At 42.4% G+C, this 26904-nt stretch overlaps 1 protein-coding gene across 1 annotated transcript; it reads right to left on the bottom strand.

Moving 5' to 3' along the window:
- Nucleotides 1-5345: 5345 nt before the first annotated feature.
- Nucleotides 5346-25725, bottom strand: LOC311141490 (neuronal calcium sensor 1-like; the record flags this gene model as incomplete). Its single annotated transcript, XM_084176832.1, has 7 exons — nucleotides 5346-5444; nucleotides 6162-6239; nucleotides 6351-6439; nucleotides 6887-6965; nucleotides 8649-8787; nucleotides 14106-14130; nucleotides 25662-25725. The coding sequence occupies 7 exons, from the start codon at nucleotides 25723-25725 to the stop codon at nucleotides 5346-5348; spliced, it is 573 nt and encodes a 190-aa protein (XP_084032958.1).
- Between the last annotated feature and the right edge of the window lie 1179 nt (nucleotides 25726-26904).

Below are 26904 nucleotides of genomic sequence, written 5' to 3'. Positions count from 1 at the left end.
TCGGTACGTTTGGCGAGGAGATAAGGCAACCTACAAGAGGAAGGAAAGGGCTGCTAGAATGGGAACAATTCAGTGAACCAAAAAATAACCATTGGTGTCAGACAGGAAATAACAGGAAATCCACAGAGATTTGGAGTCACTAAAGGAATTATCATTTCAGGCTCCTATTCCACATTTCTTCTTACCCAAGAAAAGCATATACAAGAGAAACAATACATTTTATAGGATGCTGCTGCAACGCCAAGGCCTGATTGGTGGAGTGCTGCAGAGATGGTTGTCCTTCTGGAAGGTTATCCCATCTCCACAGAGGTACTCTGGAGCTCTGTCAAAGTGACCATTGGGTTCTTGGCCCTTCTCTACCGATTGCTCAGTTTAGCCTGGCGGCCAGCTCTAGGAAGAGTCTTGGTGGTTCCAAACTTCTTCCATTTAAGAATGATGGAGGCCACTGTGTTCTTGGGGACCTTCAATGATGCAAACACTTTTTGGTACCCTTCCCCAGATCTGTGCCTCGACACAATCCTGTCTCGGAGCTCTACGGACAATTCCTTCGACCTCATGGCTTGGTTTTTGCTCTGACATGCACTGTCAACTGTGGGACCTTATATAGATAGGTGTGTGTGTGCCTTTCCAAATCATGTCCAATCAATTGAATTTACCACAGGTGGACTCCAATCAAGTTGTAGAAACATCTGAAGGATGATCAATGAAAACAGGATGCACCTGAGCTCAATTTAGAGTTTCATACAAAGGGTCTGAATACTTACGTAAATAAGGTATTTCTGTTTTTGTTTTTTATAGATTTGCAAGAATTTCTAAAAACCTGTTTTCGCTTTGTTATTATGGGGTATTGTGTGTAGATTGATGAGAAAAATAAATAACTTAATCAATTTTAGAATAAGGCTGTAATGTGGAAAAAGGGAAAGGGTCTGAATACTTTCCGAATGCACTGTATGAGCTTGGCACACTTTGGTCCTCCTTTTGCACCACGTAGTAACTCCAGTTCTTATGGCTCTTAGATCTCCTGCACCCAACCAGATGGATAAGAATAAACAGACATTATTGAACTTGCTGAGGGCCTGCCTAGCCAGATACCCCTATATGACTTTCACCCACACAGTGATGGCACATCAAGAACACATCACTACTTCTTAATGGACTCTTTGAAGTGGGCCCATCTGCTGTAGGAATCCTTAAAGTTAGGGCATAAAAGCTTACACTGTGAGCCTATGGTGTTAGACTAGACTATGGATTTGAAATGGAAAGTAGTCTTTACTCATATCTATTAACTGTCATAAAGCACTGTTTAATGAACAAGTTAGTCTTTGTTTCACCAAGTGAGGCCACCAGGCTTTGATGGATAAATCCCTAATTAATGATAACAGGGTAATTTATGTTTATGTTGTACAAAAGCCAGAATCTCCATTGAACAATTACTTCAACCACTTTCTGTCGGAGTTCTGTTCCTGTATCCCCTTTCGAATAAAAGGGTCTTTGAGGGAACCGAGCCAAGATTTATGAAACAGATTAAATCACACAAATGTAAAGGCAGCCACTTTTAAAATGCATTTTATTCTGTGCTCTGTGTTCTTAAATGTAAATGACAGCACAGGGGGAAATGATCTTTCTCGCTTGAGTAACGCTAAATCAGTGAAGCTGACAAATACCTAATGTTCAGACTGAAATAACCGAGACTGAAGGGGAAAAAGCATCATCACATGCTGGGATCTGTGTTTTCTGTTGAACACACAGGACAGACTCAAACACACAGCCCGCAAACAGCTTTACAACGAGAATGTATGCCTGTTTGTTCTCAATAGCCGAAGCCTTGAGTACACACAGGGTGGAGTAAGATGCGTCAAAGGAAATAATGAGCCTCAACTGGGATATGTCAACTGTGAAGAACTACACTGTGTTTCTTGGTCATGCCATTCAAGAAGTGGCTTTAAACATTACAGAGCCTTGATGGTAGTGCTGATGGGAAAGGGAACACACATCTAACACATTAGGAGGCACATACCACAAACATAATAAATGAAGCCTTACAAAAACCCCTCCCTGCCCACTTTCCCCTCAAATAAAAATATAAAATAAATCTCCTCAGAAGGAAGCGGTTTGTTCTTGAAGCAGGATGAAAAAAAGGCATTCCATTTAAAAAAATTCAGATTTTAAAAAACTCTTAAGCTTCATTTCATGTGAATGAACAGCACTCCAACAAAAGCAACAAATATTAAACGTTACACACCTATTTACACTGAGTGTACAAAACATTAGGAACACCCGCTCTTTCCATGACAGACTGACCAGGTGAATTCAGGTGAAAGCTATGATCCCTTATTGATGTCACTTGTTAAATCCACTTCAATCGGTGTAGATGAAGGGAAGGAGACAGGTTAAAGAAGGATTTTAAAGCCTTGAGACAATTGATACATTAATTTAGTATGTGTGCCATTCAGAGAGTGAATGGGCAAAACAAGATATTTAAGTGCCTTTGAATGGGGTATGGTTGTACTGCAACGCTGCTGGGTTTTTCACGCTCAACAGAATTGAGGCTGTTCTGATGGCAAAAGGGGTGCAACTCAATATTAGGAAGGTGTTCCTAATGTTTTGTACACTCAGTGTATACTATATATCATATATACATGGGTTTATAAATAAGTTGATCTCTCTCCACACTCTCAAATCAGTGCCTGCTGATGTCTCCCGCTGTAGTCTTTCAGGTAGCCATGTGACAGCTCTCCATGTGTCAGCCACACCACTATGGCTCTGTTGAGCGCTGTTCACAGTTCACACACACCTCAAGGGGTATCCTCCAGTATAGTCCACAGGGGAAAACAACCTTTACACTCTCTCTGAAGCTGTTCTTCAGTGCTGTCCATCCCTTGTTTGAGTTCTTGAATGAAGTCCACAGATATATACCATCAACAACTTCATTCCTGGCATGTATACATTCAGTGTCTCTTACCGTCTTGTTCTTGTTTTATTTTACATGTTGTAATATGAGAGGGCTCATAGTTGTTTTCAATGCTTAGAGTGGAGATTAATATGTGCAATTGAGGACAGTATTACACAAGTCCTTGCCCTCCTCCTCACCCTCCTATGTCTCCTTCTGGATGGTGCATGGAGGGATGTTGATGTTTGTAGATGCTTCTTCTCATAGCAGGTGTGATGGCACTGTGTTAGATTCATCTGGGAATCTGTAATAATAATCACTATTGAGTTCAATGTGGCAATGAAATCAGACAAGGAAACAAACAGTGCAATATCCTATTGACAATAAGGGACCCTGAACTCTATAACAAGTAAATGCAAGGCTACTTTAAACCCAAGCGGCCCCATGTATCTGTCTATATTGCGCTCAAACACTCTGTCACATGTTGAGCAGGACGTCAGCTACAATTGGTAATAATGGGCAGTGGAATACATTAGATAGAGGGAGGAGACCAGCTAACTGCCCTCTCTCCTCTCTGAGGACTGCAAGGCTGTTTGATCTGCAGCAATCAGCAGAGGTTACTTGAATAATGCATAAGGACAAACTGTGGTCTGACAATGGCCGCTGTGCATTGTTTTAAGACCATGCGAGTCTCTGACCACTATACTATAATGTAATCCTCAAACAGATCAATTGCCCACACAATTCATAGTTTCTCTAATTATTAAAAAAAATATTTTGATTGTATGATATGTACAACCATATGACATTTCCATCACTGGGGTGCTGCATGATTAAGATAAAGAGATTAAGATCACTTCCAACCCCTCCGAAAGACACATACATACACTACCTGTCAAAAGTTTTAGAACACCTACTCATTCAAGGGTTTTTCTTTATTTTTACTATTTTCTACATTGTAGAATAATAGTGAAGACATCAAAACTATGAAATAACACATATGGAATCATGTAGTAATCAAAAAAGTGTTAAACAAATCAAAATATATTTTATATTTGAGATTCTTCAAATAGCCACCCTTTGCCTTGATGACAACTTTGCACACTCTTGGCATTCTCTCAACCAGCTTCACCTGGAACAGTCTTGAAGGAGTTCCCACATATGCTGAGCACTTGTTGGCTGCTTTTCCTTCACTCTGCGGTCCGACTCATCCCAAACCATCTCAATTTGGTTGAGGTCGGGGGATTGTGGAGGCCAGGTCATCTGATGCAGCACTCCATCACTCTCCTTCAAATAGCCTTTACACAGCCTGGAGGTGTGTTGGGTCATTGTCCTGTTGAAAAACAAATGATTGTCCCACAAAGCCCAAACCAGATGGGATGGCATATCACTGCAGAATGCTGTGGTAGCCATGCTGGTTAAGTGTGCCTTGAATTCGAAATAAATCACAGACAGTGTCACCAGGAAAGCACCCCCACACTATAACACCTCCGCGTCTCACAAAGACACTGCGGTTGGAACCAAAAATCTAAAATTTGGACTCCAGACCAAAGGACAGATTTCCACCGGTCTAATGTCCATTGCCCATGTTTCTTGGCCCAAGCAAGTCTCTTCTTCTTATTGGTGTCCTTTAGTAGTGGTTTCTTTGCAGCAATTCGACCATGAAGGCCTGATTCACACAGTCCCCTCTGAACAGTTGATGTTGAGATGTGTCTGTGACTTGAACTCTGTGAAGCATTTATTTGGGCTGCAATTTCTGAGGCTGGTAACTCTGATGAACTTATCCTCTGCAGCAGAGGTAACTCTGGGTCTTTCATTCCTGTGGCGGTCCTCATGAGAGCCAGGTTCATCATAGCGCTTCATGGTTTTTGCGACTGCACTTGAAGAAACTTTCAAAGTTCTTGAAATGTTCCATATTGACTGACCTTCATGTCTTAAAGTAATGACGGACTGTTGTTTCTCTTTGCTTATTTGAGCTGTTCTTGCCATAATATGGACTTGGTCTTTTACCAAATAGGGCTATCTTCTGTATACCCCCCTACCTTGTCACATCACAACTGATTGGCTCAAACGCATTAAGAAGGAAAGAAATTCCACAAATTAACTTTTAAGAAGGCACACCTGTTAATTGAAATGCATTCCAGGTGACTACCTCATGAAGCTGGTTGAGAGAATGCCAAGAGTGTGCAAAGCTGTCATCAAGGCAAAGGGTGGCTATTTGAAGAATCTCAAATATAACATTTTTTGATTTGTTTAACACTTTTGTGGTTACTACATGATTCCATATGTGTTATTTCATAGTTTTGATGTCTTCACTATCATTCTACAATGTAGAAAATAGTAAAAATAAAGAAAAACCCTTGAATGAGTAGGTGTTCTAAAACTTTTGACCGGTAGTGTACGTATTCATACATATACAGGTTTTCACTGCTCTACTCACCAAACACTTTATGCCCTATACCAGCCCATCGTACAGTGACAGTGCCTGCACAATGGAGGGGTCTGCCTTGGAACCCTCCTGAAACTCCTGCAGGGTCAACTTGCCATCAGCATTCTGGAATAGGAACACAGGAGAAGAGACAGTGCAATGGAACTGCAGCTGTATCGCAGATCAGGCTACTTTTACTCTATCTTACCAGCAGGGGGCAAAAGTGTCTCTCAAACAAATCCTGAGTAATGTACCAGAGCCTGTTCTAAACGGCTTAGCTGATCTAGTTCAGTACACTTGGATGGTCAGCTATCTTCCCTCCGCCCATATAAATGACTGAGCACTGCTGCTGTGCTCTGAAGCCAATCCTATCGGCTTATTCTGGCACCGGGTATGGAACTGACACACACGCCCAAGCAGGCTCTATCTCATCTTTCACTAAGCCGAGGACGAGGAGGGCCTGAGTGAGCTGACTGGGCATTAGCACTGGGCTGTGGTGGTGAGGGGGTAACTTTGGTGTTTATAGACCGCAGGCAGTGTTAGTGACACTGGGATGGCTCTGGCTAAGAGGCTAAACTACACGCCCCGCCTCACTGCACTACAGCACAGGGACAACAGTAAGAACACAATCCACATTCAGTCTTTTCTGTTGATTTTGCTAGGCAGTGCATTACAATAGTACTGCCACTTACTTGAAAAACAAAGTGATCTATAAGATGTACAACAAAATGCAAAATAGCTACCAACATACCAAAAGTCAACACATAGTTACATAATGATATCATAACCCATGGTGGTGGTTTTGGGTTAATACAGTGTTTTATTTGTGGAATAGAGATATACCTTGTCCATCATGGCAAAAATACGGTCCACTCTCTTCTCAGGTGTATTCTCTTCTTCTGGTAACTCTACAGTGTTCCCCTGGAACACAAAGGCAAACATACTGTCAATATACATGTCAATGTAAAACACTGTATGTGAATGCTACCATTACCCTTTGACATTGGAACATTTTAGTATTGTATAACTTACCACCATCAGATATATGGCATCTACGATGTTTAACATCTCGTCTCGTGTGATGTAGCCATCGTTATCAAGATCATACAATTTGAAAGCCCCTGTAAAGACAGCAAAAGAACAAATGGTGAATGCCCAGTATTGACTGTCAGTAAAGTTGTTTTGAGATTGTGCAGATGGGGTGGATGAGTGTATGCAGCCTTTATGTTTTACTAATGTATTGTATGCTTGTAAATCAGATTGAAAATGAGTGGCTGTGTGTGGGGGAGTGGAGTGGGATGAGGGTTTTGAGATGGAATGAACCCCTGCATAGTCAGAGCCATTTTTCCCAAATATCCAAACCCAGGGCTCACACAGTAGGCAACACCATTTAAGTTAATGCACTACCATGCCTAACTATCTCTTATTTGTAGTCTTCTGTGAGCCTGTCAAGCTCTTTGTTTTGTTCATGCATAACAATAGGATCACAAAGAGCCAGGTCCTGTCACTGAAGTGTCAAAGTGCATCAGGGGGTCACTGCCTAATGTGAAGGGGTCATCTCTCCTTACATCTGAGCTTCTCGTCCAGCGTCCCCCGAGAAGTCACCGACAGGGCCTGGATGAACTCCGAGAACTCTATGCGTCCATCCTATTCAATGACAGAGAGAGAGGGGGGGGGGGGGGGGGAGACAGATAGACAGGCAGAGATAGAGAGAGAGAAAGAGAGAGAGAGGGGTGGGAGACAGGCAGCGAGAGAAAGATAGAGAGAGAGAGAGAAAGAGAGAGAGGGGGGATAATAGAGATAGAGAGAGAGGCAGAGAGCGAGAGAGAGACAATGAATATCTTCTTTCACACTAACACCCCAAAACACTTTGTTTGGTCTACTGCTGAAAAGTGGGACAGACTTGTGCTCCGTGTCTGCTGCTATTTCTGCACTGCACCTGGCTCTCCCCCGAGGCTAAAGCATGTCATCGCTGGTCATTAGCGAGTTGGATGCATGCTGTACGATATTTTGAAAGTTATTACACACTCATAGAACCATTGTATATTAGAGCCAAATACATTTCACAGCTTTCACATCGATTATACATCTGAAATGGACATCACCGGTTTCTCCCTCTGTCCTACAGGGTAAAAGCATTCTCCAGACAGTTTTATTTCGCTCCAGCTTTCTTGGATTCCCTCACAGCATCCTGCCACAGCACTCAGAAGAATTTTCAATTACCTTCCAAAAATTGGGGGCAAATCGGTGGTCTGCAGCTTACTGCTGCGAGGGTTCACTTTGTGCAGTACATGGAAATGTCTGCCAATAAGAGATAGTGGTCAAGTCCAAAATGGAATCATAAAGCAGCACTAACAAAGAGACTGGCTGCAAATTCAGCTCTCTTGATGGTTCTGAAATCAAAGCTCATTCAGCTCTACCAGACTTGCACTAATGTATTCTTTAATAGTGCATAGTATTTTGCTATTCATTCTCTAAAGCAGAATATCTGTGACAAGAGCTGCTCCTAGTAAAGCCTGAAAATTGACACCTTGGATAGGATAGTAACCCTGAGATGAAGTCACTCACTGCTCCTATTCAGAGAGTCTAACCCCACTATTAAGACCAATGTGTTCTCTAACTAAAGGGTGCCTAGCACAAATGAAGCCCATTAATAAACAGCAGAACCAGTGTGTGTGTGATTTCCATGGCACAAAGCCCATTACCCACAGGCTATGGCTGCCAGGGGTCATCGGCCAGCCTGGAAGGGCTGTTCTTAACAACACATAGTCCATTTCTCTTTCATTTTCAGGCACCTGTGCTTTGTCAACCTGTCTCACCTCTGATTGGCCACACAGAAGGTACTCCTTTCAGTGCTCGGATTCCACCTCTAATTAGAGACCATTACACTGCACTACCAGTACCATGACCAGACACTACCAGTACCATGACCAGACACTACCAGTACCATGACCAGGCACTACCAGTACCATGACCAGACACTACCAGTACCATGACCAGACACTACCAGTACCATGACCAGACACTACCAGTACCATGACCAGACACTACCAGTACCATGACCAGACACTACCAGTACCATGACCAGACACTACCAGTACCATGACCAGGCACTACCAGTACCATGACCAGACACTACCAGTACCATGACCAGACACTACCAGTAACATGACCAGACACTACCAGTACCATGACCAGAGACAGCATCCTTGGAACTATATGTTAGCATTTGCTTCCTAACATTGCAGTGACTTTGAAATGCTAATTAAAATCACAGAAAAAGCACATGTACTTGTGGAGGAACAAATGAAGGAATCAACAATCAAAAACCTTGTTTTCATCAAAGACGTTGAAGACAAAAGAAGCAAACTTGGTGGGGTCACCAAAAGGGAAGAACTGCTTGTAGATCTTCTGAAAGCCCACAGCATCCAGCTGACCACTTGGACAGTCCTTTATAAAGCCTTTGTACCTGCAGGAGATGATGATGATGATGATGAGAGGGGGAGGAAAAGAGAACACAAGAGAAGGTTAACAGGATAAGGATACAATTAGCCTGTTGAATATAATATGAAATTATGTTCAATGCTTCAGAAGCAGCTCTTCACAGGCAACCAGCATTTATCTAGTTTAAAACAGCATGCTGTATCAAAAGGTTAGACCCAAAGCTATTTGTCTTGCTAGCGGATAAGATAATGTATCTAATCCAATAGAATAGGCAGAGGGAGTTTACTTCAAATTACTTTCTTCTCTACTTTTGCTAATGTGCATAAATGATAGATAAATCTGTGAGCTTCTAGACTCTGGTGATGATACATCCAGAATGACATAACATTACAGTTAAATACAGAACCATGTTTCATATGCAATTTCCCAGTCAATCAAAGGTAGATAGTCTCGTTGTACAACTCAATAAAGAAACAGTGTTATCAGAGTCGAATAACAAGCCTTTAATGGGTCTGTACAGAGGCAGGGAGGGAGAAGGAGAAGGAGAGGGAGAGTCAAAGAATGAATCAGAGATTAGTATGCTAGTTTAAGGAGATGATAAGTGTAGATTTCTCTCTCCATCTCTTTCTCTGGTTAAGGCATGAGGGTACTTATCAGTCCATATGACTGTGCATCCATATGGCGTCTGAACCAATGTTAGACAGTGATGTTCAGAGGTGGACAGCTCTTCTGTGAGTTCCCATAACTTCCCATGTCTCTGTGTGATTCACCACAGACACAGACTGGTCCTGATGAGGATCTGCTGTAATGAAGGCCAGACTGAGAGTCATGGAGGATGAAGCCCAGGACAGATCCTGGGCTACATTCAGTCCTTCCGTTGGCTCCTTACTCTGAAACTCATACTTTTAATCTGCCCAACAGATAAAACACACTCCTCCATGGCCTGGAATAGGACAGACAGACACAGGGAATCACTGAACATAGGCTGAGAAAAGTTTGAAGAGAAGACCATAATCCTGCCATTTGCATATCCAGATGTGGAGATATGCAGAGAAATTAAAACCCAATGAAGAACAATGAGGAATCCAGTCTAATTGCCGTTCAGTGGGCAGGCAATACAAAGCACATCGTAATCCCAAGATGACCCATTTCAAGTGAGATAGATTTAGTCTGACTCATTTGTGAAATTTCCATTGTCTCTGTAAAAAGTAAATATTTTCAGTAGATTCATTGGGGAACTTATGCAAAAACACAGTTCATGCAAAAACTCACAGCCCTCTAGATTTAATCAGTTGGTTAGTAGTCATTGACTACTAATTGGACATTAAGCAGGATGATCCCTATCTAACTAAACAAAATGTGACGCAGCTCTCTCTAGTTTGATGTGGCCCTGGCTAACTCAGTAGCATATGTAGAGTTCTGCATGGACACATACAGTATAGCGTAGTGTAACGGATGCCATGCTGCCTGCTTAGCGAGTACCGCTTCCTCCTGATTTGGCTCATACCGAGGCTCGAACCCAGGACCTCTGCTTTGTTTCTTACCAGTCGGCGCAACCGAAAAGCTATCTATTCAGTGACGCAAGTGGGGACACTTCAGGCTCAGGAGTGAGCTTCGCACATCCCCATGTGATACAGTCACCCCCCAAACTTACTCCACAGCGACCCCAGCGTTGAGCTGAGTGCAACTGGAGATCCAAATATCACAGCACCATGTGTAACGGACGTCACGTTACCAGCTTAACTAGTACCGCTTCCTCCTGATTCGGTTCATACCGAGGTTCAAACACATGGGACCTCTGCCTTGCTAGCCGACGTGACCGCCCTCCCGAAGCGTCTTACCAGTCGGCGCCACCAAAAAGCTAGCTATTCAGCGGCGCAAGTGGGGACATTTCAGGCTGAGGACTGAGTTTCACACATCCCCATGTGGTACACTTTCTCCCAGGCCTTTCAGTATAATTGTACTCATTCACATAGAGATAGCCTACACCAGTAGACCAGTGCAATTATGTCACAGTTAGCGAGCCAACATGGGGATATACATGACTGGCAGCTTTCTACCAACACACTGTCATCTGTCATCATGGTGGATGGCTATAAACAGTGTTGTGGACAAGGATATTTAGCTATTTTCCCTTGTTGTTGTCCAGTTGGCAGGGATACTTGGCTCTGTGCCTCTGTTATTGATTGCAGGTGAGCACTAAGCATACTAATGACATTTCCCCATGAATAGTTTAGCATATCATCAATATGGAGGAGACATTTAATGTACAGCACTGGCATTTATCTAACTCTTCCATGTCTGTCGGTGGCTCCTCCACTAATTACACACCATCTGGCATTTCCCCTGTTTAAACTGTCTCTCATCCTTCACACTCAACCATGGTGACTGCGGCTGATCTTCAAGTGGGGAGTCATGCAAAGTTTACGTAAAATAATGGATGGGAGGGAGGGTGACTTAGCTGGCTGCAGTGCACAGCCAAGGGCTTATTCTGCCCCAGTGCACCCAGGCAGCCCCTGAGACTGGTCAGCTCTGTAGCCCCGTGCTGGAGAAGCCAGCCAAGCGTTGTCTTTCTGCTGCTGCTGCATGTGGACGGGGATGTGGATGGGCCCTTGCTCACTGGCCCTACTAGAGAGGGCAGTGCATCAACACACTGACTGGCTGGCTCATGAGGCACTGACTCCTCTCTCTATCTTACAGCCAGGATCAGGTTGACACAAAGCCAAGGCCAATGAAATAGCGTTAAAGACCTAGCATAAAAAAAAATATATATGTAATCACTAACTGTAAGTCGCTCTGGATAAGAGCGTCTGCTAAATGACTAAAATGTAAAATGTAAATGTAATGTGAGATGGATAGGGAAAGGCAGCATTGGCACGTGATATAGGTTACTGTAAATCATCATTTATTGTTTATGCTAGATCTAGCCTGGGGTAAGATGTATTCAACTCTTTTCTACCACTCATTTACTACAAGAATAAAAACAGAAGCATTTGCAGTGTTGAATAAGGACCAAGTAGGACTCAGGCAGCTACATCATCATTTTGCTTTGAGATTAGTTGGCTGTGTTTTATAGCATTACATGGCAGAGGACATGACCCAATTCCCTGTGTGCTTCAAATTGCAAAAAACTGTGAGGGGGAAAGCCATGCATGCAAAGACAAAGAGTACCTATAAATACTCACATCCTCAACAATAGCACCAATCCTTGACTCTGTAGGAAAAAGTCATTCTATTTTCAGAACTCATCTGTCTCCAAGGCAATGTGTGAAAAAATAACTTTAGCCTCAAATGCAGTAGTGCTATGCAATCTATTAGTGATGGGGGCAAAAAATCAATACAATTACATATATCGCAATTTATAGTTGGATGATTTTATATCGATATTTGACTCCAAGTATTGATTGAAAAAATATATAAATATATACACTACCGTTCAAAAGTTTGGGGTCACTTAGAAATGTCCTTGTTTTCGAAAGAAAATCATTTTTTTTGTCCATTAAAATAACTTCAAATTTATCAGAAATACAGTGTAGACATTGTTAATGTTGTAATGGCTATTGTAGCTGGAAGGCTGATTTTTAATGAAATATCTACATGGGCGTACAGAGGCCCATTATCAGCAACCATCAGTCCTGTGTTCCAATGGCACGTTGTGTTTGCTAATCCAAGTTTATCATTTTAAAAGGCTAATTGATCATTAGAAAACCCTTTTGCAATTATGTTAGCACAGCTGAAAACTGTTGTGCTGATTAAAGAAGCAATAAAACTGGCCTTCTTGAGACTAGTTGAGTATCTGGAGCATCAGCAATTGTGGGTTCGATTACAGGCTCCAAATGGCCAGAAACAAATAACTTTCTTCTGAAACTCGTCAGTCTATTCTTGTTCTGAGAAATGAAGGCTATTCCATGCGAGAAATTGCCAAGAAACTGAAGATCTCGTACAACACTGTGTACTACTCCCTTCACAGAACAGCGCAAACTGGCTCTAACCAGAATAGAAAGAGGAGTGGGAGGCCCCAGTGCACAACTGAGCAAGAGGACAAATACATTAGAGTGTCTAGTTTGAGAAACAGGCGCCTCACAGGTCCTCAACTGGCAGCTTCATTAAATAGTACCTGCAAAACACCCGTCTCAACGTCAACAGTGAAGAGGCGACTCCGGGATGCTGACCTTCTAGGCAGAGTTGCAAAGAAAAAGCCATATCTCAGACTGCCCATCTTAATCTTTTATTTTTATTGGCCAGTCTGAGATATGGCTTTTTCTTTGCAACTCTGTGCAAAGCTGTCATCAAGGCAAAGGGTGGCTATTTGAAGAATCTCAAATATAACATACATTTTGATTTGTTTAACACTTTTTTGGTTACTACATGATTCCATATGTGTTATTTCATAGTTTTGATGTATTCACTATTATTATTCTACAATGTAGAAAATAGTACAAATAAAGAAAAACCCTTGAATGTTCTAAAACTTTTGACCGGTAGTGTATAAATATATATTTTTTTTCTATCATCTTATTTTGTTATTTTATATACTGTATTTTGCATGAGAGCCAGAGATAATTACAGACACCTGTGATATTACGAAGTACCCAAAAGGGCCACTAGATGTCTTGTGATAAATTACATAAAATCCTTGAAGGTTTCTACAATTGTGGTAGTTAACTGATAAACTTCTAAAGTTTCCAGCAATATACCCTCCCTTTCCAACCCTAATCATGATAATACCGTATCGTGAGGTCCCTGGCAATTCCCAGCCCTACAATCTAGCCTATTTCAATACTTTATCCATGGATTTCACGTTAGAAGCAATATCCGTGCGTCACAGAACTATCAAATTGAGGATTTAATCAGAGGGCTATATAACGTTAGACGTGCTCCCTGCACTCTGTAGAAAGGTCTTAATAACCAGAGCAGAGTTGGAGCATCAGTCAGACATGAGTAAACAACTCTTGACACAGTATGGCTGCTGCTCAGGAAGCTCCAGCCCAGCCAGCTCCCAGCCAGCTCACCCCTCAGTTACAGTGTACCTGCTCTCCAGAGTCAGACCTGAGTCAGACTGAGCCTGCAGGCTTCAGCCAGCCTTTAGATGGGAGCCACTCAGCAAGGCATATGGCCCCTGGAGCACCTGACATTAACACCAGAACACCTGCCAAATTTAGTAAACAGCACATGTTGCAGGTGAATCTGTCACTCACCCACATTTGCAGGTACAGTTCTAAGAGTCTAATTGAGCACTAGACCCAATGCAGACTAGAACTATTTGACTTTTTGAGAGAAGAGAGGGGTAGAAAAGGGTAGAGCAGGAAAGGGAGAGGGTCATTGAAAATCATATGTACTTACCACTGTTGCACTTCTTTCTCTGTAACTGTAAGAAAAAAGGAGAATTTTTAGTAAGAGAGAATAAAGTTATGTACCATGTCTCAGACCATTTAGATGACTTGGAAAAATCCATTGCCAGTTGAAAATCACAGATTCCCATCAAATAAAATAAAATAAAATGTTATTGGCCACATGCACCGAATACAACAGGTGCAGACATTACAGTGAAATGCTTACTTACAGCCCTTAACCAACAGTGCATTTATTTTAAATAAAAAAATTAGAATAAAACAACAAAAAAGTGTTGAGAAAAAAAGAGCAGAAGTAAAATAAAATAACAGTAGGGAGGCTATATATACAGGGGGGTACCGGTGCAGAGTCAATGTGCGGGGGCACCGGCTAGTTGAGGTAGTTGAAGTAATATGTACATGTGGGTAGAGTTAAAGTGACTATGCATAAATAATTAACAGAGTAGCAGCAGCGTAAAAAGATGGGGTGGAGGGGCAGTGCAAATAGTCCGGGTAGCCATGATTAGCTGTTCAGGAGTCTTATGGCTTGGGGGTAGAAGCTGTTGAGAAGTCTTTTGGACCTAGACTTGGCACTCCGGTACCGCTTGCCGTGCGGTAGCAGAGAGAACAGTCTATGACTAGGGTGGCTGGAGTATTTGACAATTTTGAGGGCCTTCCTCTGACACCGCCTGGTATAGAGGTCCTGGATGGCAGGAAGCTTGGCCCCAGTGATGTACTGGGCCGTACGCACTACCCTCTGTAGTGCCTTGCGGTCGGAGGCCAAGCAGTTGCCATACCAGGCGGTGATGCAACCAGTCAGGATGCTCTCGATGGTGCAGCTGTATAATTCTTTGAGGATCTGAGGACCCATTCCAAATCTTTTCAGTCTCCTGAGGGGGAATAGGCTTTGTCGTGCCCTCTTCACGACTGTCTTGGTGTGTTTGGACCATGATAGTTCGTTGGTGATGTGGACACCAAGGAACTTGAAGCTCTCAACCTGTTCCACATGACCGCATAGGTTGGACTGTCACAAAAAAAAAGTATAATTATGATTGCACTGACCACTTTGGGGTTTCTTATCATCAATTTGCACCCACCCTGAGGAATAATGTGTAATTGAATTCAGTACTTTTGTTGTTTAATATGTAGCCTAATTATTTTTGTTGTTTAATGTATAATTGAATTCAGTACTTTTGTTGTTTAATGTGTAATTTAATTCAGTACTTTTGTTGTTTAATATGTAATTTAATTCAGTACTTTTGTTATTTAATGTGTAATGGAATTCAGTCATTTTGTTGTTTACAAACTGAATGATTCATCACCCCTGAAGCTATGGAATTCACTAATCTGCTGCATTGCTCTCAAGGACTTCCACATTATTATTATTTCAAAGGTCAACTTAGAAGATTCATGGACAGATGGAGAGAGGGAGAGAGAGAGACAGAGATACAGAGAGAGGTTAGCAGGAGGAAAGTGAGTGGCTTGGGGATCGAGACGTGTTATCATGCCCACAATCTGCGTTAGTATCAACCACTCTCTCGTGGTTCTCCCTCCTCCCTCCATCCTCCAAAGTAACCAAAGCAATTTTCACCATCTGAATTAAATGGGGCATACTCTCTAAAACAAGGGCGGAAAAATCAATGACTGTGTAGTTTAACCTGGTGGTCCTGTGAGGGCGTTCTGAACATACAGTCGTGGTCAAAAGTTTTGAGAATGACAAAAATATTAATTTTCACAAAGCCTGCTGCCTCAGTTTTTATGATGGCAATTTGCATATACTCCAGAATGTCATGAAGAGTGATCAGATGAATTGCAATTAATTGCAAAGTCCCTCTTTGCCATGAAAATGAACTTAATCCCCCAAAAAAACATTTCAACTGCATTTCAGCCCTGCCACAAAAGGACCAGCTGACATCATGTCAGTGATTCTCTCGTTAACACAGGTGAGAGTGTTGATGAGGACAAGGCTGGAGATCACTCTGTCATGCTGATTGAGTTAGAATAACAGACTGGACGCTTTAAAAGGAGGGTGGTGCTTGAAATCATTGTTCTTCCTCTGTTAACCATGGTTACCTGCAAGGAAACACGTGCCGTCATCATTGCTTTGCACAAAAAGGGCTTCACAGGCAAGGATATTGCTGCTAGTAAGATTGCACCTAAATCAACCATTTATCGGATCATCAAGAACTTCAAGGAGAGAGGTTCAATTGTTGTGAAGAAGGCTTCAGGGCGCCCAAGAAAGTCCAGCAAGCGCCAGGACCGTCTCCTAAAGTTGATTCAGCTGCGGGATCGGGGCACCACCAGTGCAGAGCTTTCTCAGGAATGGCAGCAGGCAGGTGTGAGTGCATCTGCACGCACAGTGAGGCGAAGACATTTGGAGGATGGCCTGGTGTCAAGAAGGGCAGCGAGGAAGCCATTTCTCTCCAGGAAAAACATCAGGGACAGACTGATATTCTGCAAAAGGTACAGGGATTGGACTGCTGAGGACTGTGGTAAAGTAATTTTCTCTGATGAATCCTATTTCCGATTGTTTGGGGCATTCGGGAAAAAAGCTTGTCCGGAGAAGACAAGGTGAGCGCTACCATCAGTCATGTGTCATGCCAACAGTAAAGCATCCTGAGACCATTCATGTGTTGGGTTGCTTCTCAGCCAAGGGAGTGGGCTCACTCACAATTTTGCCTAAGAACACAGCCATGAATAAAGAATGGTACCAACACATCCTCAGAGAGAAACTTCTCCCAACCATCCAAGAACAGTTTAGTGACGAACAATGCCTTTTCCAGCATGATGGAGCACCTTGCCATAAGGCAAAAGTGATAACTAAGTGGCTCGGGGAACAAAACATCAACATTTTGGGTCCATGGCCAGGAAACTCCCCAGACCTTAATCCCATTGAGAACGTGTGGTCAATCCTCGAGAGGCGGGTGGACAAACAAAGACCCACAAATTCTGACAAACTCCAAGCATTGATTATGCAAAAATGGGCTGCCATCAGTCAGGATGTGGCCCAGAAGTTAATTGACAGCATGCCAGGGTGGATTGCAGAGGTCTTGAAAAATAAGGGTTAACACTGCAAATATTGACTCTTTGTATAAACTTAATGTAATTGTCAATAAAAGCCTTTGACACTTATGGAATGCTTGTAATTATACTTCAGTATACCATAGTAACATCGGACAAAAACATCTAAAAACACTGAAGCAGCAAACTTTGTGAAGACCAATACTTTTGTCATTCTCAAAACTTTTGACCACGACTGTACACTGCTCATAGCCTCAGGACAGACAGGGGGCATTCTCTATACCGACAGGATGCTTCTTAATAAGGCACCACAAACAACACAATTAACTAGATGTTCATGGGCTAGATGTTGCTGTTCCCACTGCCACAGGTCACATTGACACATGGATATGGTGGTGCTGTACTGTTGCCTTGGTAATGAGTGTTCTAATGTTGTATTCACCATAACCTTAGTTAGATAAAAAAGCTAATATATAGAATCCTTCAAGACCTTATCCAGTCTTTGGAGGGAATAATTCATGGGTTTGAATAGTCACAACTATCATATTACCTGAACCTTACACAGTGAGGGCTCTATTTTAACAAAGCTAACGCAATGGTAAATCTAAGCGCTGGAAGTAGTGCTATAGGTCTGGGGGTGGGTGAGAAATATTGTTTATATTTTCACAGCCTTTATTATCAGCGCAATAACTGGGGGTAGCGCGAAATGGCTGGGTTTTGAGAGAGAACATACTAGGCTCCCGTGAATTGTATTGTATGTGTGAGGTAGGTTCTCAATAAGCAAAATATACACTACATAACTAAAAGTATGCGGACACCTGCTAGTCCAACAACTCATTCCAAAATCATGGGCATTAATATGGAGTTGGTCCCCCCTTTGCTGCTATAACAGCCTCCACTCTTCTGGGAAGGCTTTCCAAAAGATGTTGGAACATTGCTGCGGGGACTGCAAGCACAGAATCGTCTAGAATGTCATTGTATGCTATAGCGTTAAGATTTCCCTTCACTGAAACTAAGGGGCCTAGCCCGAACCATGAAAAACAGCCCTAGACCATTATTCCTCCTCCACCAAACTTTACAGTTGGCACTATGCATTCGGGCAGGTAGCATTCTCCTGGCATCCGCCAAACCCAGATTCTTCCGTCGGACTGCCAGATGGTGAAGCGTGATTCATCACTCCAGAGAGCGCATTTCCACTGGTCCAGAGTCCAATGGTGGCGAGCTTTACATCACTCCAGCTTGGCATTGCGCATGGTGATCTTAGGCTTGTGTGCGGCTGCTTGGGCATGGAAACCCATTTCATTAATCTCCCAACGAACAGTTCTTGTGCTGATGTTGCTTCCAGAGGCAGTTTAGAACTCGGTAGTGAGTGTTGCAATCAAGGAAGGACGATTTTCTACTATTTTCCCACTTCACGGCTGAGCCGTTGTTGCTCCTAGACGTTTCCACTTCACAATAACAGCACTTACAGTTGACCGGGGCAGCTCTAGCAGGGCAGAAATTTGATGAACTGACTTGTTGAAAAGGTGGCATCCTATCATGGTACCACGTTGAAAGTCACTGAGCTCTTCAGTAAGGCCATTCTACTGCCAATGTTTGTTTATGGAGATTGCATGGCTGTGTGCTCAATTTTACACACCTGTCAGCAATGGGAGTGGCTGAAATAGCCGAATCCACAAATTTGAAGGTGTGTCCACATACTTTTGGCCATGTAGTGTATATATTGTATAATGACGAAGCTGTAAAACATCATCCTAAATATAAAACATTAATTTACCATCAACATGAAATATCCTTTATATTTATTTTACTATATGAATATGTCTTTGTTGTAAATGTTTTTGCACCAAACTGGTGGCAGTTGTGGAAAAAGTCAATAGAAGAGTTGCAGAGTTAATTGAAAATAATGCTATTGTTGATTTGATGCTTTTTTCATTAATTAGGCTATTTTCTCTTTAACCATATGGTCTATCCACTAGAAACTCATGGACAATATGGACACAGATATAAAAAATGAATACTATATATGAATACATTTTTCAAAGTTATTAAAGTATAAATTATACATTTTGTATATATAGTGTAGCGTACGCCTGCCGTTTATACTGAATTATAGGACAGAATAATTTAAATAAGTTTGGAGGAGCGCGTCTTTGGTAACCAGATGAGAAGCGCTCTTTGGAAATGGGGATGGATACCAGCTGAATGGAGTATGCACTGCAGGTAGGCATATGTTAATTGTGAATACTGCAAAAGTCTCATGAGTAGACAACCAATTAGAAACCTTTTATGGATCTAGGCTACTTCGTGAATGCATGGCCAGGATAGGAAAGACCCCAGACGCATTGCTGTTGAACCAGCTTTCGTTATAGAAGGGTAAGGGTAGCCTACTAAGGACTTTGTTACAGGAAAATAACTTAAAAGTTTCTAAATACAAGTGTCACCCAATTAGCTCATCTCTCGTTCCATGATGGGCATATAGCCTACAGTACATGGAAGTTTTTTTTTATCCTCATCCAAAATAATAACAGGAGCTGGCTAAAATAATGTAAAGCCTACATAGATAAAAAGGGGATGTCCCCTTACTGTTTTGCTCTTGATCTTTTAATAAAGCTTTGGTGATTAAGATATATTACAAAGCGGTCTCGAGCCAAATCCTTTATCGATAGTCTTGACTACTTGGCGAATGCATTGTGCAGGACAAAAAAGCAGCCTTCATTGTGAGGAGGGGAGGCTTTGTTTTTAAGGACACACCTCAGATATTGCTACCCCTCCAACCTCAGCGCAAGCTCATATAAGACAAATCAATTACCAGTCCTGGCGCTAGGGTTTGAAAATTGCAGGTCGAAATTGCAATAGAGCCCTGAATGTGCAAAGGTCATGTCCAGGAATACCTGTAACTTTCAAGTATATACAGTGGGGGAAAAAAGTATTTAGTCAGCCACCAATTGTGCAAGTTCTCCCACTTAAAAAGATGAGAGAGGCCTGTAATTTTCATCATAGGTACACGTCAACTATGACAAACAAATTGAGAAATAAAAATCCAGAAAATCACATTGCAGGATTTTTAATGAATTTATTTGCAAGTTATGGTGGAAAATAAGTATTTGGTCACCTACAAACAAGCAAGATTTCTGGCTCTCACAGACCAGTAACTTCTTCTTTAAGAGGCTCCTCTGTCCTCCACTCGTTACCTGTATTAATGGCACCTGTTTGAACTTGTTATCAGTATAAAAGACACCTGTCCACAACCTCAAACAGTCACACTCCAAACTCCACTATGGCCAAGACCAAAGAGCTGTCAAAGGACACCAGAAACAAAATTGTAGACCTGCACCAGGCTGGGAAGACTGAATCTGCAATAGGTAAGCAGCTTGGTTTGAAGAAATCAACTGTGGGAGCAATTATTAGGAAATGGAAGACATACAAGACCACTGATAATCTCCCTCGATCTGGGGCTCCACGCAAGATCTCACCCCGTGGGGTCAAAATGATCACAAGAACGGTGAGCAAAAATCCCAGAACCACACGGGGGGACCTAGTGAATGACCTGCAGAGAGCTGGGACCAAAGTAACAAAGCCTACCATCAGTAACACACTACGCCGCCAGGGACTCAAATCCTGCAGTGCCAGACGTGTCCCCCTGCTTAAGCCAGTACATGTCCAGGCCCGTCTGAAGTTTGCTAGAGTGCATTTGGATGATCCAGAAGAGGATTGGGAGAATGTCATATGGTCAGATGAAACCAAAATATAACTTTTTGGTAAAAACTCAACTCGTCGTGTTTGGAGGACAAAGAATGCTGAGTTGCATCCAAAGAACACCATACCTACTGTGAAGCATGGGGGTGGAAACATCATGCTTTGGGGCTGTTTTTCTGCAAAGGGACCAGGAGACTGATCCATGTAAAGGAAAGAATGAATGGGGCCATGTATCGTGAGATTTTGAGTGAAAACCTCCTTCCATCAGCAAGGGCATTGAAGATGAAACGTGGCTGGGTCTTTCAGCATGACAATGATCCCAAACACACCGCCCGGGCAACGAAGGAGTGGCTTCGTAAGAAGCATTTCAAGGTCCTGGAGTGGCCTAGCCAGTCTCCAGATCTCAACCCCATAGAAAATCTTTGGAGGGAGTTGAAAGTCTGTGTTGCCCAGCGACAGCCCCAAAACATCACTGCTCTAGAGGAGACCTGCATGGAGGAATGGGCCAAAATACCAGCAACAGTGTGTGAAAACCTTGTGAAGACTTACAGAAAACGTTTGACCTGTGTCATTGCCAACAAAGGGTATATAACAAAGTATTGAGAAACTTTTGTTATTGACCAAATACTTATTTTCCACCATAATTTGCAAATAAATTCATTAAAATCCTACAATGTGATTTTCTGGATTTCTTTTTCTCATTTTGTCTGTCATAGTTGACGTGTACCTATGATGAAAATTACAGGCCTCTCATCTTTTTAAGTGGGAGAACTTGCACAATTGGTGGCTGACTAAATACTTTTTTTCCCCACTGTAGCTCATGTCAGTGACTGTCTGAATGTGAGTTCCCAATGGAAAGGGAGAGGGATGATGAATAAATGAGAGTAGGTGTCTACCTTTCCTCCTACACGCTCAATCAAATATCCTTTGGGAAAAGAATGCCTAATTTTAAAGGCCAAAATATAAACTCTTTATTTTCCTCTTTCATTAACAGCAACCTAGACAGTGCCATTTCAATGCTAAGCAGTTAAAATAAAAACATTTTATTAGCTTCTCACTGTATGTGCAGAAAATGGTAGGCTATTTATACAGTGCCTGTTGCAGTGTTGTTTTCATGGGCTCTTTCCTTGATAACAAGGTAGTTAATTTAGGTAGATAAGTGACGTTGACAATGTTAGCAGTGTTTTGTCAATTTGAGACAGACATTCCTGACTGTAATACTCTATTAAAGCCTACATCAGTGAAGCTGGGCTATAGCCTAGGCCTGTGTGTGCCAGGCTTTCAGAAATAAGTGTGTCTCCAGTGTAAAAGAACAGGAAATAAGTCTGAGCAGAGTGCAGAGATTAAGAAAGCATTTATTTTGGGAGGAATTTGGAGAGCCTTCAACCAGCATGAGAGAAAATCATCATTAATTCTAACATCCAGACACTGTCTATGAGTCAGTGCTGCATCATTGTGTCCATTACAGAAAGAATGGCCACATCCTGATACTAGTGAGAAACACGATAAACAATAGATTGAAGACTCTATATTTAGAACAAGACATAACCTAGGTCTAGACCTTGTTCAGTGTTCTATATTATGTAGTAGCTGGTCTGCTCTCAAAAAGAGATTCAAGGTTAGTATTTAATATCTATTTACTTCATGTGTATTGTATTGTATATTTGAGATGCATTATTGATGTGTGTGTCTGTTCCAGGAGCGCACATACGAATGCACCTGTCGCTCGTTACCCCGAACAAGCCCACAATAAAGAAGCATACCTTCAGAGGAGAAGCTGATGACACTGACGAAGGCCGATATTTTTGTCTATCTACCATGAAATAAATACTAAAAAGAAACCTTGAATGTTTTTGTTGTTGTTGTGAGGACCAGGTATGTAATAGAATTTTGGAATTCTATTACATTTTGGTCAACGCACCTGTTCTGAGAGCAGTGGTCACAAGAACTTCCATATTATGTAGTGACAGCTTACAGGAATATTGCAAGCAAGGTAAAAAATGAAAGTGATATCATGGTCGCAGCCACAAGCCAGGCTATTCTTTCTCTCCAACAGACTGGTTACAATATTGTTATTATTTCATCAAGTATGGTGACTGACTGGTGCATTTAGTATAAGTGCAGTGTAGAGACATGTTCATCCCTGCTTCACTATGCCTTGCTCAGTGCTTCACAGACAATCGTCATGTGACACATTTAGAAATGACAGAGTCAATCTTACGACTGTCAGGCAAGCCAAGCTACCATTACATTGGCCTCAAAAGTAAATGACGTCAAATAAAATCAAGTTTTATTACGTAACTCAGTCAAAGGCAATGGGCAGTAATATAATCAGCCTATGAGGAGGGAGGAAAGCAGTGAGGCCAGGGCTAGCAGCTCAGCTCCCTTGCCCTGCAGGGCCTGCTCACACACATCCAGCTTGCACTCTGTCAGTATCAACCTCTGAGCTGAGTCTGACAGCTAACAAAAACACCTATTACATCCTCAAGTCACATGATATCAGACCAGTCATTTGGGAAACCATTTAGCTTGTTCGGTTTTAGGTACAGTAAGCTAAACTGTGGCCCTCTACATTAAAATATGGGTATACTATGTCTTTAGCCATAAAATGCTATATAAAATGCTTGTTATAGTGGCAAATTGCAATAGCTAATAGTGACAGAAGGCAAGCACAGGACATCTCTCTGCTTTCTGTCCTGCACAACCAAACCTGTAAGACTGGTATCATTATAGATAGGCTAATACTTTGAAGTGTCAAAAGAGAATGTCTCAAACTTGGCATTGGATCAAACTGATGTTGGCAATAAGAGTACAAAAGTTGCATATGAGATTTAATTGACTGGCTGTCAAAGTACCTTGGATGCAAAATAAAAAATCAGCAGAACTGCATCCCTAAATTTCGCTAATGCACAGACGGTGCTCATCCTCTAAATTGGGTGTGTGCCTTGGACAGGATGGGAGGGTAAGGCAGCTTCTTTTAATCTTTTATTATGGCACTGAAAGCAGGCCTACAACTTCCTGAGCTCAAAATTGATCACTGAAAACAACTTCCTATGGGAAAGGAAGAAAGTGCCTGCCCATCTTCCGAAAACATCTGAAACCCTACTTCTTCAATGAGTATATTAAATAATCCCACAGCACCCCCCCCCCCCCCCCCCAGCTCACCCTGACCCCCCCAAAAAATGTTTTAGTTACTTTCCCTCCCCCCTTCCTAGCCTGACATTGCTGATAGCTACTTTATTGAAGAAAAATGTACTTATTATGACTGTGATATGTGGTTGTCCCTAGCTATCTTAAGATGAATGCACTAACTGTAAATCGCTCTGGATAAGAGTGTCTGCGAAATGACTCAAATGTATGTAAATGCTATAAGTCAGAGGAAGGATATTTAAGCTTCTCAACAGGATAGGGAGAAGAGGAACCAGAAAGAGGAGGGAAGGAGACAGAATGAGGAGAGAAATGATAAGGGGTCTAAGTTAGACAAGAGCGGGGTAAGGGAGTGGGCATGCTGGGAGAAAAGGCTGGGTGCCCCTCTGAGCAAAGCTAAGCAGATAAGATCCTAATTATACTAGTTCATTCCCTGCTCAAAGAGGGCAATCAGGGGATGTAGAGAGCGAGAGAGAGAGAGAGAGAGAGAGAGAGAGAGAGAGAGAGAGAGAGAGAGAGAGAGAGAGAGAGAGAGAGAGAGAGAGAGAGAGAGAGAGAGAGAGAGAGAGACAGAGAGAGAGAGAGAGAGAGAGAGAGAGAGAATTAGAAGAGGGAGAAAACAGGAAAGAGAGCTGGCTAAAGGACAGCAGCAAACAGCACATCCCAGCACGAAGCCCAATCTTCCTCACCACTGCAATTTCCTTTCACAGCAGCCTTCCCTGGTTGTGGTGCGGTGAAGCCCACCGTGTGAAAAACACTGTCATTAGGCAGCCATTGGCTGTCAACTCCCACCCAACACCTGGCATGCTATGCTACAGACTAGCCATCCACTAGACTAGATACTGTGAGGGCAACACATTTGAACAGTTAGTTAAACTCTAGTCTGTTAAGTACTAAACAACAAAATATAATTGTTTTTATGCACAATGGATGGCTTGGATTATATGGCTATGAATGTGGATGCATGAATTCTGTGATTAGAGAGTTTAGGCCTAATTAACATAATTCGATTCTTGTTATTTCTGCAAATGCCTCCAGTCCACTTTGCTTACAAAGGTTAAGTGATGTATTGCCAACAATGAAAATATTGTTATTTTGCCTGCATCTTAAAGACCTTTCAAAACACTTCGCCTAAATGTGCATACTTATGGAAATGTATGAAGGCTCCAGCAAGCCCATATTTGCTATCTTTGGCAAAACACCAGTGTGATTGCTGATCTAAAGTCTTAACCCCCATCAGCATTTTCATAGATCTCTCCCTCCCAGTGGAGTGTTCCAAAGATGCTGATTAGGACCATTTCCAGACCTAAACCAATCACAATTTGTGACACCATATAAGTATTTATGCAAAAATATGAAGGCTATATCCACCGAGGAGCTGACATTTAATTTGTGCTGTTGTTTCTGAGGATTAAGAGAAACAGAGGCGTAGATGTCTTACACAGGCTACATGCAAACCAGTTCATATGAGGCACATATTTAGTACTATTTTTATTCACTGTTGCTCATCATAAAACTATTATAGATCTGTCTTGGGTCACTGCTATTAGAGTGCTGTTATGGGTATTAGCCTAAATAGGATTAGTTATTGCATGTTACAATGATTTGTGATCCCCACATAACATATTAGCATTTTCTACAATCCATGTCTGATCTGTCCAGTTGAAAAGAGAGAACAGAAAAAAGCGAGAAGGCTACTCACAGTAGGTCTTCCTGGTCAGTTCTTCCACCACCTCCTGCTTGAGCTTGCTGTTTGACTTGCCCATGGTCTGCACCTTTCTCCTTACTGCCTTGGATTACTCCTCCACGCCTCCTCCAGCTCCACCTTGACACACACTGACTGAACACCCCTCTCAGTCCAGTCCTCGCTGGTCAAACAGATGCAAATATGGGCCAGTTGAGGAAAGCAATACAATTATACCACTGAAACAGTCAACTCTGGAAGAGGATCGAACTCAATCCACCCATATCAGGCTTGTGTTCAGTGCAGTCCACTCTGGATGTGTCAAGACTTCAGCCCTCCAGGGCAGCCACTCCAACCCAAGGGGCTAAGGACTGAATAATGGGAGACTGCTGACTATCTGAGTCTGAGTGTTCGCCTCTCCTTTCTTTAGAATGTTCAGTGGGCGAGAGTGGCGTTGTGATGCGTTGCTACCTTCGTCCTTGGTTACAGGAGTCACCCAGTGTTTGGGTTTTGTGTACGCTCACTCCCTTACATTCTGCTCACTGTTCCTCTCACCCCTCCTTTTCCTCCTTTCTCTCTCTCCCACCCTTTTTTCCCACCACTGTCTCTGTGGTTTCGGGTAACTTACAAGATAATCCTCCCTCTTGATAGCTGAGATAAGGGGGTGGGTAAACTAAAATACAATGAACAGGGTTCAGCCTCAAATGCACTCCCTTTTCAATTACACCCCCAGCTTGAACTCAGATCCCAGCAGGGCATCCTTCAGACACAGCAGCAGAAAATACAAAGTCAAAAGGTCTCTGTGACTTAAAACTGTCATTTAAAATGCAAAATACCGAAATGAGAGAGAAAATGGAAATGTCCCAGTTCTTTGAATGAACGACTAAGGCGGTTTTCCCAGTGTGTTCCCAGCCTGAGGAATTTACAGAGTGACAGTTCACTTTTCTCCTCCATTCTGACTCATAATTTTCCCTACTGCCTGGCCTCACGGTGGCACAGGGTAGCCTAATGATTTCAGCCTCTCACAGCAGACAGGAGATGGATTATGGAATGTATCTGTATCAAAGGCCTGAGGTGGCATTCATTGATGCTTAACCTCAGCAGCTGGCTGAGCCTCAGTACAGGACAGGACACTACGGCACCTTATCTCAGTAAGTAATAGGATCTATGCCTATGTGTTTGTTCCGTTCCTGGCCAGGACTGTCTTCTCCATGCTTGTAACTGTGGTGGTGGTAATCATCCTTGTGTTTGCTCAGCTCTG

This window comes from Coregonus lavaretus, assembly GCF_964263955.1.
Source record: "Coregonus lavaretus genome assembly, chromosome: 14".
Classification (NCBI taxonomy): Eukaryota; Metazoa; Chordata; class Actinopteri; order Salmoniformes; family Salmonidae; genus Coregonus; species Coregonus lavaretus.
This window is presented reverse-complemented; position numbering and strand designations above follow the sequence as displayed.